The 13,458-nt window shown below is 44.0% G+C and overlaps 2 protein-coding genes across 4 annotated transcripts in view; both read left to right on the top strand.

The window, feature by feature from the left end:
- Positions 1 to 10,087, top strand: part of LOC120223068 — a 72,705-nt gene extending 62,618 nt beyond the window's left edge. The window contains exons 11-13 of one of the 3 annotated variants that reach the window (XM_039221115.1): positions 2,050 to 2,119; positions 8,482 to 8,622; positions 9,997 to 10,073. In XM_039221115.1, coding sequence (XP_039077046.1) covers positions 2,050 to 2,119; positions 8,482 to 8,567 — 156 coding nt within the window. In that variant the 3' untranslated portion in view covers positions 8,568 to 8,622; positions 9,997 to 10,073. Of the gene's footprint in view, positions 1 to 2,049; positions 2,120 to 5,159; positions 8,282 to 8,481; positions 8,623 to 9,996 lie in introns of those variants that run through there. The other 2 variants (XM_039221116.1, XM_039221117.1) reach the window with 2 other exon arrangements.
- LOC120223066 (WD repeat-containing protein 49-like) overlaps positions 10,068 to 13,458 on the top strand; it is a gene marked incomplete at its 5' end in the record, with an annotated part of 37,204 nt that continues 33,813 nt past the window's right edge. The window contains 2 exon segments of the mRNA XM_039221114.1: positions 10,068 to 10,240; positions 11,747 to 11,852. Coding sequence (XP_039077045.1) covers positions 10,068 to 10,240; positions 11,747 to 11,852 — 279 coding nt within the window.

Genomic DNA, 13,458 nt, shown 5'->3' with positions numbered 1-13,458 from the left:
TCTTTATGTTAAGGCAGATCAGAAACCAAATACCAATTGGACGCGCTGTCCTGCCAAGCAGAGACAGAGTGGGGTTTTTCAGTGAACTTTTAGGGGATCATAGAATGGTGCAAACATTTCTTGTGTTCTCCTAAACACATCAGGCTTAAAAGAGGTGGGGAAAATTTTTAATAAAGAAGAGTTATGCAAAAAAGAAAGTCAGGAAATATAATTGGGTGAAATGAAATAATACGAAAATAACTAAACTTATTTGCTAAATAAAAAAGGAAAATTCAAGGGGAAGGAAAATTGGACCAAGAAAATAGCATTTATCTAAAAGATTAAGACTAACAAAATTTCAGACACAAAGAGAAACAAATAAAGTACCAATTCTGGAGAAGAAAGAAAGTGAATTAAGTAAGAGTACAAAGAGAAAACAATCCAACTAAACAAGGTAAATTTGCCACATATAATACTGATATGGTTCTCGAAGGTGATTGGAACAAGATCCTTTTTTTCTTCAACTTTTTTGAGGTATCTACATATCATAAATTCACTCATTTTAAATGTACAGTTAATGATCATTAAATTTACTGAATTGTGTAATTATCCCCATAATGCAGTTCAAGAACATTTCTATCACTCCGATAAGATCTCTGTTAGCCATGTGCGGTTATCCCCATTCCTACCCCCAGTGCCGGGCAACTGCTAATCTACTTTCTGTCTCTGTCAGTTTGCCTTTTCTGGCCATTCCATGTAAATAAAATCATACACTACGGCCTCTTGTGCCTGGCTTCTGCCACTTTGCAAAGTGGAGCCATGCTTAGAGTGTGGACATTTTGTCCCACTGGATTACCAGCCTCTGTTGCCTTGGAAGACAGGAGGAAGCAATAACAACATCCAGAGCTTGTGCCATGACCACACATGGAGGGGGTGGGATGAAGTAGGGAGAAAACAAAGCTGGACATTGGCACTGGCAGCATAGAAAGGGAGCTAACATAGAAAACCTGTATGATAGGAGAATTCCCCCGGGGTCTGCTCTCCTTTGTCCCCCACACCACCTCAGGGAGTGGGTCCATGATCACTCCACTGAAACTTCTGCTATGTGAGCTGTCTCAATAGAGAAAAGACAGAGACAGTTCTAAGCTCTGTTAGGTTGCTTGGGGGCACTGAATCTTGTTGTGCTGGGTCAGGTCCCAGGTTCCAGAAACCCTCTCTTCCCTCAGACGTACTCCCCTCTCTTCCTGTGTCCTTGACTGTACAGTTTCTATTCTCCATGGGGGTCAGAACCAAGGGCTGTCTCCTGTGCATGCCCCTCTGGGCCTAGTATGGTGCCTGCAAGGTCTAAAAGAGAAACCAATCATCCCTTGTAGCTAATGTCTCTCTTTCAACACTACTATGGGTTTATCCATTTTACATGTTTATATTCTTAGTAAGGACTTCCTCCAGGAAGGAAATGTCCTAAGAGCAGAGAAACTCCTCAAAACCTACTGACCCCCATTCCTTGCACCTATGACCAGCCCTGGCACCTGCCTGAAATGCGCACTTCCCTAATCCTGGCACATCTGCTTCAGAGGCCAGCTCTTGATTTCCAGAGACAAGGGAAGAGAGTCTTTTACCCTTCCAACGATGACACTCAGCATAGCTTCCAATTTAAATATGATTTATGGTGAAAGATAAGCTGTTTTCTCTGTGAAACCCCTGCAGCTATGCAGGCAGCATTCTGATTTTCTCAGAAATATCTAAAATAGGTAGTAGAAACTTCAGCACGGTCTGTCAGACAGGATACCCAGGAACTGTTGTTCTGGTGTTCGCCTTGTTCGAGCGTCAAGGAGAGAGAATCCCCACGTACTCCGCACTCCGCCAGGCCACCTACACACATCTGCCCACTCCAAAAGTGTGTTTCTTAAAAAACTGTGCCCATCTCCTGAACAATTGATTCCTTTCCCCTTCTTGAAATGGGGGTCAAAAGAACACTTTAGATATTGTTACACACTCTTCCTTGACCTGGCATGTGATCTTCATATTAATTAGTATTTTCTCTCTCTTTTTTCTTTTTGTCATTTCCAGCTGAACTACTACAATTCTATCAAAGCTGTCATTTCAAGCTCCAACCACGACCCTACTGCTCTAGTAATAGGTACTGCTTACACTCCCCTTACATTCGTAATGTTCTCTGTGTGCCAGATCCTTGGGTGTCTCCCACCTTTACAATTTCTGCATTGCAACAGGCATCCCACACTCTGTAGCTCAGAATGTGACATCATCCAGTGTTCGGTTCACCTTCAGCTTTATAAGCCTCACTCTAAGCTGCTGGAGAGGCAGAGGATGGGCTTCCCAGAGCATCACACATACTGAGAGCTTGATCAGTATTTGCTGATTTGAAATAAGAGCAAAATCCACTTTCAGCAACTTCAGACCACACCATATGAGCACCCCTAATCTGCTACATGATATTGAATATGCAGTAATATCAACTTCAGACAGTGGTCTTGGGGCATTTGTGTGAAGTGGGATTGGCAATTTCTATGAATACAAAAGGCATGCTGAAAACAACAGTTTTAAGAGATGGCAACAGGGAGAACCAGAAGCTGAAGACCTTTGCATTTTTCTGGAAGCTTGACTTTGACCAAGTGAATTCAGAGAAGGGCCAAAGGAGAACCCAGACCCCAATCCATCCCTTACTCTTACATTCCCAAATGCACACTTACTATGGTCATGGGCTTGGCCAGGCTGATCTTGGGTCTGTGAAGTAGGGACGGTGGCAGAGTAAGTCTGTGCAATTCATGTAGGAATCATTTTGTCTGGACCAGATGGAGGACGTACATCCTGGGACTGGGGAGAGGACTGGTCTAGATTTGAACCAGGAATCCAATTCCTTTATAAGGGGTCAGGCCCTGGCTCTGAGCTCATTGTCTGCAGTAGATGCAATCTCTGGGCCTGAACACTATGTATCAGATACTATACTAACCTCCTTCCGTGTATTATTTTATTTAATCTCTGTAACAACTTTATGGTTTCAGCCCCACTACTAGTCCCACCTTATAGATGAGTAAAGTGAAGCACAGCATTCATTAACTTGTCCTGGGGTCTTGTTCAGTGTTTTGTTTTGTTTTTTCCTGTATTGAAAGAAATGTAATTCAAATGAGGAAGCAAAAGGAGAATTTTGTGGATGGCTCATGTAATGTGAGAAGGGCAGAAGCGGAAGCCAGTGCTGGGAAGTCCTGACAGCAGGGACTCAGCTGCTTCTCCGACTCTTTTTCTCTCTCTCCTCTTCATATCAGTTCCCCTAGATGGTGATGAGCCCACTTCTCATGCTGCTTTGCCACCAACAAAGACTGGCTGCCACTCTGGGTCCCCAGTACAGCCATCCCTGAGAAGGTTCTCATTGGACCACCCCTGGGAAGGTTCTCATTGTTCTGGGGACAATTACAAGCCAATTGACCTGGAAAAGGCAAGGACAATAAGAAGCTGACCGGGCCCATTCAACTACATGATGTAGGAGGATCTTTCCAGAAGTAGGGATGGGGAGAGGAGGTTTACAAATTACAAAAAAGTGAAGAATGGTGACTGCACTCAGTCACACAACTCAGAAATGGAAGAACGAGGACTCGAATCTAGGTCATCTGTGCTTGTCATCTTTGGACTCATCTCAATGGCCTCCCCTGGGTGTGTGCTAATATTGAAGAGTCCCAGGTCCCCTCAGAAAAATGGAATCCAAATCTGCACTTGGAAAAGAACTGAGTGTGACTTGTGTAACCTGTCAGGTCTGAGAAGCATCCTTTAAACACAATAACATAAATTTTTCTATCTTTTTTATATTATTCTAATTTTATTATTATTTGTTCTACTAACTTGCCCTTTTAAGGCAAGTCTCAATTCCTCACATTTACTTTATTAAACTTCATACTTATTTTGTGAAGCCCTTGGGAGTATGTTGGAAAGCCCCATCCAATTCAACATCACTATCACCATACTTAATGTTCAAGTTGATACTGATGATGATTCCTTACATGTATTTGGCACTTACTAATTGATAAAGAACTTTCATACTCATTAGTGGTTCTCAGTCTTGGTTGCCTTTTGGAATCATCTGGGGACTTTATAGAAGCTGGTTTCCTGGGTCTTATCCTTAGATATTCTGACCTCATTGGTCTGAGATAAAGCTTGGGCATCGGGACCTTTCAAAGCTCCCCCAGTGATTCTAATGTGGCCAAGATTTAAAACCACTGTTCAAGGAGGTATGACCCAGGCATCTGGATTTTTTGGACACTTTACAGTGGCTTTATATGCAGCCAAGTTTAAATTCACATGCATTATATTTATTATTTGATATTCATGGTAGCTAGATGAGGTATGAATTGTGTGCACTCCATTTTACCAGTGGGCTAAAATTTGCCCATTGTGTCACTTAGCTAAATGAAGCGGAATTGGGACTCAAGCCCAGTTTTTATGACCCCAATGCCAGGAGTCCACTTGCCATCCCCTAGGGTTGGACTGGGAAAGTCTATCCCTCTGGTCCTGGGACTTTTTTTTTAGGACAGCCTGATTTCAAAGGGAAGATTCTGACCCTGGAGCAGAATAAATCTCTGACTGCAGAGAAAAGAAGTGTTATCATTCACCCTAGGGTAGTAAGAAGGTTGTAGCCGCCTTCTACTATCTTTCACTGTCTGGGTGGGCTTCTTGCATACCTGGGTGCAGCAGCAGCAGCAGCAGCAACCTGAGAAAGGAATCCACGAAGAGCCCATCACAGATGCTCGTGTCTGCTGCCCAGCCAGGCTCACCTGCAGAGAGAAGGGGAAGGCTGGGAGGCAGGCGTTGTGTGCTCATCATCAAGAGGATAGTCATGACTTGGGATCTCTTCCTGGCTAAGAACTTTTCCAGGTATTTCACTTGGGGAATTAGCTTCGCCTTTTTCTCTGGGCCTTTCTAACTGGCTCTTACCTTCTCTTTCTCTCCCTGCAGCCCCACCCCTCGATGTTAAGGTCCTGGTTGGAACTCATAGAGCAGTGCATTTGTAATGAATAAAATATTTAACACCTTTTGAAACAACTCTGAAGTCAACCACCCACCCACATAATGACGACAGCCATTTCTTTCATGATGCCTTTTAGCCTAGCTCTGCCTGAGCATTGCTTAGCTTTGGAAAGGCTGAAATCCCATTTCCTCCTTTCCTTTAGAATCTTGATCCAGTTGCCATGGAACATCATGGAAAATCAGTAATGAGTCATGCCTGAGATCTCAGCCTTCTATGAAGCACCACCTTGCTTCCCCGAGGCCCCTTCTACCTCTGATTCACAGCCTTCAAGCTCACGTTGTCTTTCAAGGAAATCTTCCTTTATACATTTCTGATTCACTGACATTTAAATCAGCAAAGCATTAGAAAGAGACGTGCAACGGTTAAGAAGTTTCTTGGGAATTTTCATTAGACATTCTTAGAACTGGGAAATTGTGGTTTTCTGGAACTAGAATGGGTATGAATACTAAGAAACTAAAATTCAGCCTTCAGAAACTGAAGCAGCTCAAAATTGAGTGTTTGTGCAGAATAGAAGCAATAAATCCAGAATGAGGATCTCTGAGTTCTAACCCTGGCTCTGTAAGTCACAGAGTTGTGACCTCAGGCCTCAGTTTCCTTTCTAGTTCAGTAAAAATGCTGGATATGAGTTCTAAGGATTCGTCCAGCTCACATTCTCAGATCCCTAATTTTGCCATGAGTTTCCTGTCCATCCCTTCTTCTTTCTCATGTTCCAGAAAGCAGGGGCCCCTAAAGCTCCTTACACCTTGAATTTCCAAGTGTCTCCAGAGATCTAGACAAGTCTATGACAGAAAGAGTCGGTGCCCTCCTCACTCTGGTTACCATCGTGTTTTTTCTCTGGCATGGTACTAAGAGGAGAAACTGGGACTTAAGGAGCCTTTGCACGGAGACTCCTGGGAAGAGCTCTCTCCTATGCCTCACGTCCCAGTCAGTCTAAAACCCACAGTAAGCTGGCCTTTGTCCCTGCCACACCTCCAAACTCACTCTTGTCAGGGCCACCAGGGCCCCTAGTGCTGCTAAACGCAGGGTAGATGTTTATCCTACTGGCCTCTCAGCACCCAAAAAAACACATGGCTCCGATTCGCTTCCTACCCTTCCCTCACTGGGCTCCAGGCCCCCAGCCTCCCTTCTGCCCTTCCCTACCTCCCTCACATGTTCTTGCGTGTCTCCATGACCTGCTGCTGGAGCCCAGAATTCCGTCCTTGCTCTTCCTCTCTTCCATCTCCATCAGGCCCTCAGTGATTCCCTCCAGCACCATTGCTTTCGGATCCCAAATTTATGTCTCTAGCCCAGCTCTGTCCCTCAAACTTCAGTCTGGCATTTCCAATTGCCATGGGTCTTTCTCTACAGGACCTTTCCCTTAGGATGTTTCATAGACATAAAAATTAAATCCAAACCCAGATCCACATCTCCTCCCTCACACCATCTTCCCCGGCTCACTTGATTCTGAGTCCATCCTTCCAGTTGCTCCAATCAAAATGTAGTAGTCACCCTTGACCCTCTCTTCCACCCACATCCAGCCCAGTGGCTTTATCTTCATACTGCACCCAGGATATGACCACTTTGGCCCCAACCCCACTCCTACCATCCAGTGAGTCACTCTCCTCTCTCCCCTGGATTTTACCATAAAAAGCCTTGAGCCTTGCAACTCTCCCTGCTTCCATCCCACCCCTATGGTCTCTTTTCCACATAGCAGCCAGAGAGATCCTGGAAAACTAGATGTCAGTTTCATCCAAATCCTCCACCAGACCCCCCATCTCCTTCACAGTCAAAGCTGAAGTCCCCCAGGCCTATGTGTCAACCCAGCCTTTACCTCTCTGGCCTGGTTTCCCACTTCTCTCCCTCACCCACTCCATCCCAGTCATACAAATATCCTGGGATATATTTAAGATCTTTTCACCAGATCCTCCCTCTGCCTGGAAAGTTCTCTGTGCAAATGTCTACATCACTCATTCCCTCAGCTCCTTGAAGTCTTTGCTCAGATGAGTCACCACTTGGTGAGGCCCTCCTTGCCCACTTTATTAGACATATCCTGGAACAGCCCAGCTCCTGCTCCTGGCATTTCCAGTCTTCCTTACTTTGTTCTTACCTTTTTTAAATCCATAAATCCAATCACCTTCCTTTAGACTATATAATTTATTTCTTGTTGTTTATGGTCTGCCTTTCCCCATCAGAAGGTAAGCCCCACAGAGGTAGAGGTTTCTGTCTGTGTTGTTCACTGTTATGTTCCAAGTGCTAGAAATAGTGCCTGGTACATAATAGGTGCTCAAAAAATAGTTACTGAATGAACTTACTTGTGGTCAGAATTCAAACCACATACCTTTTCTTCCTGCATAGCACTCCTAAGCACTGCCCTCCAGGAAAAGTAGAATTCTGTGGTGACAGGTTCAAATGTTTTTCTACTTCCATCTCCCCATCCACTGTTCCCCAACATGTCCCCACAGTGTCCTACACTCACATCATGTATCCATGTGTATACACAGACACACACACACACACACACACACACACACACACACACACTTCTCCACAAGGTGCTACAGCACCAGGTCCCCGCCCCTAAATGGGGGTTACAGAGAAGGCTCTAGTATAGGAGGTGCTTTCAAGTGCATTTGTTTACTTAAGGTGATGGAAGAAAGAAATCCCTGACTTCATTCTGGTTATTAATGAACGTGAAAGGGAGATACATCTTGGTCAGACTATAGAGAAGCCAAGGCTGGACCTTGAATGTTTTCCCTCCTGCAGACCTGGGCAGGGCTCCACTTGTCACAACAGCTCTGTGGGTTTCTACCACACTGAGGAAACTGATGGAAGAGAGGAATAAGATAAAAGGAAGGATGGGCAGGAAAGGTTCCAAGATCCACCTCGAAAGAGGAAGAGTCAAAGTCTGAGCTTTGAGGGAACACACCCACCTTGCTGCTTACCCCATGGGATGCTGGGAGCCCGTAACTATAGACCTGGCTTCTGGGTCAGCTCTGGTGCTAGAAGCTATAGAATCCGGCTTCCTGTAGGATTCCAGTACCTGAAGATTTATTTGCTAGTTAGTTTACTGCAGATCTGAACCTGCCTTGAATCTGCTGTAGGTTTCCATGGTGATTGCTTTAAACTTTTCATCATCCTTCCTTCAGACCTTGGGGGAGAGCTATGTTCTCTGGTTTCCATGACAACCATTTAAACATGTATCTTTGTCTGGCTCTGTTGGAATAGAACTGCTAGAGATCATGCAAATGAACTGGCTGCTTTCCCTCGACTTAAAATAAATAAATAAATAAATAAAGTGACACACCTGCTTCGAAGTTTCAGATCTTTGCTCATAACAAGAAGGGTGAAAGTGTCAAACTGGTATTTGAGGAGGGTTTGCTGCATTGCTTTGATACTTCAAGTGCTCATCCAGATTCGTAGGCTCTCTCTCCCATCTTAAGTAATTATCTGCACTCAGCGCTCACCCTCCCCTCTCCTCTGTCTAGCAGATGAAAGAGCCCTGAGTTCAAGGCTGTTTACCTCGCTGCTGCATACCAAAGGAGGAAGAGAAGGACAGGACCAGAGTGCTTAGCTACCCTACCCAAGCCAGTCCTTTGCCAGTGTTGGGAGAAATCGTGGACAGCAAGGTTGTCACCTCAACTCACCATCAATACATGGTCCCAGCCCTCAGACTGAGCCCCAAATAAGGTGGAAATCACATACCCCAGTTATTTGGAAATGGAATTTCATGGACTGAAGAGCAGCCAGGTGACTCTGAGGAAAAAAGGCTCAGAAGAACTGGAAAGCTGATGGCCCCCTTCCCCTTCCCAGATACCTTCCTATCTTCCTCAGAGCAACATGTTCCTAAACCAGAGATCTCCAGAGACAGCAGTGGGCTAAGCAGCCACAGACAGATTTAAAACATGTTTTGAAACTGGGCACCAACATTTAAAATTCTGGAAGTTTCCAATGAGGCTAGAGATTTCCCACTTCTCCTGAAACTCAGCTGATCTGCGTCAGAATCCTGCTTTGGGAGCAACTGCTGGGTTGAAGTAGCACCACCCTCTGAGGTGAAGCATGCAGCAGCTTTGGTCAAATTTACTGGAGTAGCAAATTCTCCTCCTCATTCCTGGGAAACAGTTGAACTGGTAACTTGTAATAACACACACGACATCCAGACAAAACCAATTATCCCTCAAGTAATTGCTGAAGTCACAAACCAAGAAAGAGAATTCTTACTTGGGTATGAGGTAAGGGGGAGGCTGAAGATGAGACATTCTTCCACCTTAGTCATCCAAGGCCCCTCAGCTACCTCAGACATAGCTGAGGCCGGAGGTCAGGGTAAGCTAGATAGGGAGGTCCTTTATGATCTTCCAGTGAAACTGATGCCTGACACCACAGGAAGGCCTCTGATTGCTTCTGTAGGATGCTACTATTTTGATTTTACTGTTCAGGAAGTAGATTCATAAGCCAAAAAGTCATGTGACTGAAAACATTCAAAATAATTGTAGGACAAAGTTGGCTGGTTGGTGGATGAAACTGAGAGATTGACTCAATGAACTCTGATTTAGGATGAGATGTTAGTTTCATCGCTTTCTTAACGACAAGTTTCTTAACCCCCCAAAGGTGTAAGTTTTCTTCTCTGTACCATGGAGGTAAAGGTGCTTGCCTCACTGAGTTTCTGTGAGGTTCAAACAAAATCATGGATTTTGTGCCTGGTGCTCAGGAGAGATTTATTAAAAGCTAGGATCCTCGGAATGAGCTGGCCGTTTTCATGCTTCCTTCTTCCTCCAGGTGACCCTTTTTGCCTTTCTCTAGAGAAGGAGGGGAAATGAGTCTTGATGTTCTTACAGAAATCATTTTCATTCTTCAGAGGATCCATGGAGTAACACCAGGGGGTGAAAGAGGAAGACAAAAGTAGTCCTCACTGAAAGCAAAAGCAGGACTTTAAAAATCAGCAACTTGTCAGAAAATTGATCGTATTAAGAGGCTGTGTTTTGTTTTTCTGTGAATATTTTTAGGCTGTACTATGAGAACAACAACTGTCAAGCAAAAGATGAAAGAGATAAGGGATGTTAGAAAAGATGTCTAGGCAAGAAGACACCGAGCGTTCCCTGGTTTGCCCCAAAGGCGAGCAGAATGTGATCAAACCATTTTTCGCATCTACAAAGGAGTCAAGGCATTTTCATTCTGTAAGAGAAAGAACTTGCTGATTACAGGTGGAATGGATCGAATCATTCGAGTCTGGAATCCTTATCTGCCTGGGTGAGTTTTCTTTCTCTCTCCAACCAAGAGTGCCATTGATCTAGTAAAGTACCTGAGAGCAGGACAGGGGATCACCAATTCCCCTTTAGGATAATTTAAGAACCCCTCTCCAAAACTGATATTGCAAACACACAGCCTGGAAAAGTCTGTGGGATTAATAAGCAACTCATTGACCCCATTTTTTAAAGTTTATATATTTTGAGACAGGCAGAGAGAGAGTGCAAGCGGGGGAGGAACAGGGGGTGAGGGGGACAGAGCTATCTGAAACAGGCTCAGTACTGACAGCAGAGAGCCTGATACAGGGCTCGAACTTATGAACTGTGACATCATGCCCTGAGCCAAGACCAACAGTTGGAAGCTTCACTGACTGAGCCACCCAAGCGCCCCAGCAACTCTCTAGCCCCATTTACCAATGAAGAAACTGAAGCTCAGAGGAGTTTGACTTTTTGGAAATAATGCCAGACTTGGGGTTCAAATGCATTTTGGATGACTCTAAAACCTTATGTCATTTCCATTGGTAAGTGTTGATGGTGGAAGGAGAGTGGGAAATGGGGAGTAGTCTTCTTGTGCATTGAAAGTGGGGATGTGGGGACAAGAACAAGTCACTTGGGGCACACCAAGTTTCCTCTCTGAGCCTGTGTATCAGGCATCAATGGAGGATATGAAAGGTGACCCATGTCCCCCAGCAATAGGCAGTGGCCAAGGTGGCTCTATGAGCAGATGGGCATGAGGGATCCGATTCTCTCCCTGTTACTTTGTAGCTGAATGACCCTGCGCAAGGGCTTCTGCCCGTTTCCTCCTCGATAATAGTGAATCTTTACTACCCCTCCAGTAGTAATAAAGATTACAAATGAGGTCATCCATGTATAGCGCTCAGCACAATGTCAGATGCTTAATCAGAAAGAAAGAAAAATTATTTTCTAGCCACTTCTATTACCCTAGACTCCCATTTGTCTGCTGATGTGGAACAGTTCACTTACCTTCCAGTGACTTGGTTATAAAGTGATATTGTGCCCTCCCCTTCAGTTTCAGCCCTGCCTCCCTTCTCCCCACCTCCCCACCCTCTCACAACACCCAGCCCTGTGGCCCTGAGGGCATTGTGATCCCGCAGAGCTCTTTAAAATACACTTATTTAAAAAAGACATTCCCCCTAGACCTGAACACTGTTAACTCTGGCCTGCATAAAGCAACAAGCTGCCACAGAATCTATTCCAGCCCCACCCTGCGCTCTTCCTCGTTCATTCCTTTTATAGTGACATTGTCAGCAGTTGGAGAAACAAAGCCCAGGGCTTCATCTCGCACTGAGTTGTGTTGCTATAACTGGGTATTACTTGCTTTGGTCCTTTTATCACACAAGATACATACTTTTGTGATTTCAGACGGAGACATAGCCCTCCTCCAGGCTGAATAGAACTGCCAGATCCGGGCCAAGTTTAGTCTTGCATTTTTATATAGAAACAGCACTTAGAACTGCTTGGTGCTCATCTGTTCTTTTTTTCATTCTAGAAAACCAACAGGTATGCTGAAAAGCCACACATCTCCAGTGATCTACATCCATGCAACTGCTGAGGATAACAAAATATTTTCCATGTCCGCCGACAACACTATTAAGGTCTTTAACCTTTTAGGTTTCGATGTATTGTCCAACAGTTTCAGATAGAGGATGTGTTCTTTTTGTGTTTTCTTTCCCCCTCTTTGCAGATTTAGAGGCCTCTGCATTAGCAGATACTCTAATGGTAGTTACATTAGTGGGTTTGTTTTGGAAAGAGAAGATATGTGGGCAATAGAAGGATAGACTCTTAGAGAATTTTCTATCCCTGGTGTTTTGTTGGGATGAGGAGACCTTATGGCATTGTAGCCCCTGTTTGCATGCTGTCCTGATTCTCCTGGGAGAATGTATGTTGTAGGATGGAGAGGCTGAGCAGAGGACGGAATGGGGACGTGGGGGAGGCAGCAGCCCCTCACCCCTAGTGGCCATCTTATTCTGTGATAAACATAGGGCAGGGGGCCCTTTTTTGAAATGTTGTCTGTATGGCTTAGAATTTAAACACTTACAGCCCTTGTAGAAGTCGTAATCTACCAAAAAGAAAAGAAAAGAAAAGAAAAGAAGAGAAATTTCACTGATTTGCTTTTTCCTATGCTATTTCCATTTTGTATGCTTTTCCAATGAATATGAAAAGTTTTCATGATTTCATCCATCTTTCTTTTTTGACCCTCATGGGGCCAGAGGATGGGAGTTTAGAGCAGTCTGAATCAAAGAAATGCCAGAGCCTCAGGTCGTTTGGTATCACTGCTCAGTATAGATACATAAACCAGTTCACTGACCATGCACATAATAAATGATTTACAGATTCTTTGGGCTCAATCATGTCCCTTCAAAATCCACATGTTGAAGAACTAACCACTAGTATCTTACAATGTGACTATATCTGGAGAAAGGGACTATAAGGAAGCAATTGAGGTTAAATGAGGCCATATTGGTGGGCCCCAATCCAATATAATTGGAAGAGGAAATCAGTACATTTGGATGAAGAGGAACCATGTGAAGACATCACAAGAAGAAGGGCATCTGCAAGCCAAGGAGAAAGGCCTCACAAGAAAGCAGACCTGTCTACATGTCAGTCTAGGAGTTTAATCCCTAACTTCACACCATATACAAAAGTTAACTCAAAATAGGCCATAGACCTAAGTGTAAAAAGGGCTGCAATTTCAAAACTTTTAGGAGAAAACATAGGAGTAAGTTCATGACCTTGGACTAGGGAATGATTTCTTAGATATGATATCAAAAACACAAGAGACAAAAGGCAAAAATAAAATGAGTTGGATGTCACCAAAATTAAAAACTTGTGCTTCAGGAGATCCCATGAAGAAAGTGATTAGACCACCTACAGAATGGGAGAAAATTTTGCCAATCACGCATCTAATAAGTGACTTGCATCTAAAATACTGAAAAATCTGTATGTTCAATAATAAAAACAGAAATGGTCTCATTTAAAAATGGGCAAAGGACTTGAATGGAAATTTCCTCAAAAAAAAAAAATTCAAATGGCCAATAAACACATGACAAGATGCTTCACATCATTAGTCATTAGGGAAATGCAAAACAAAACCACTGTGAGTTACCACTTCCCACGCATTAGGATGGCTAAAATCAAAAGATAGACAATAACAAGTGTTGAGAAGGACGTGGAGAAATTGGAGCCTTCCATACATTATTA

This window comes from Hyaena hyaena, unplaced genomic scaffold (assembly GCF_003009895.1).
Source record: "Hyaena hyaena isolate Hyena2069 unplaced genomic scaffold, ASM300989v1 scaffold_944, whole genome shotgun sequence".
NCBI classification, from domain to species: Eukaryota; Metazoa; Chordata; class Mammalia; order Carnivora; family Hyaenidae; genus Hyaena; species Hyaena hyaena.
Note: the sequence above shows the minus strand (reverse complement) of the source record. Positions and strands in the feature narration are given on the sequence as shown.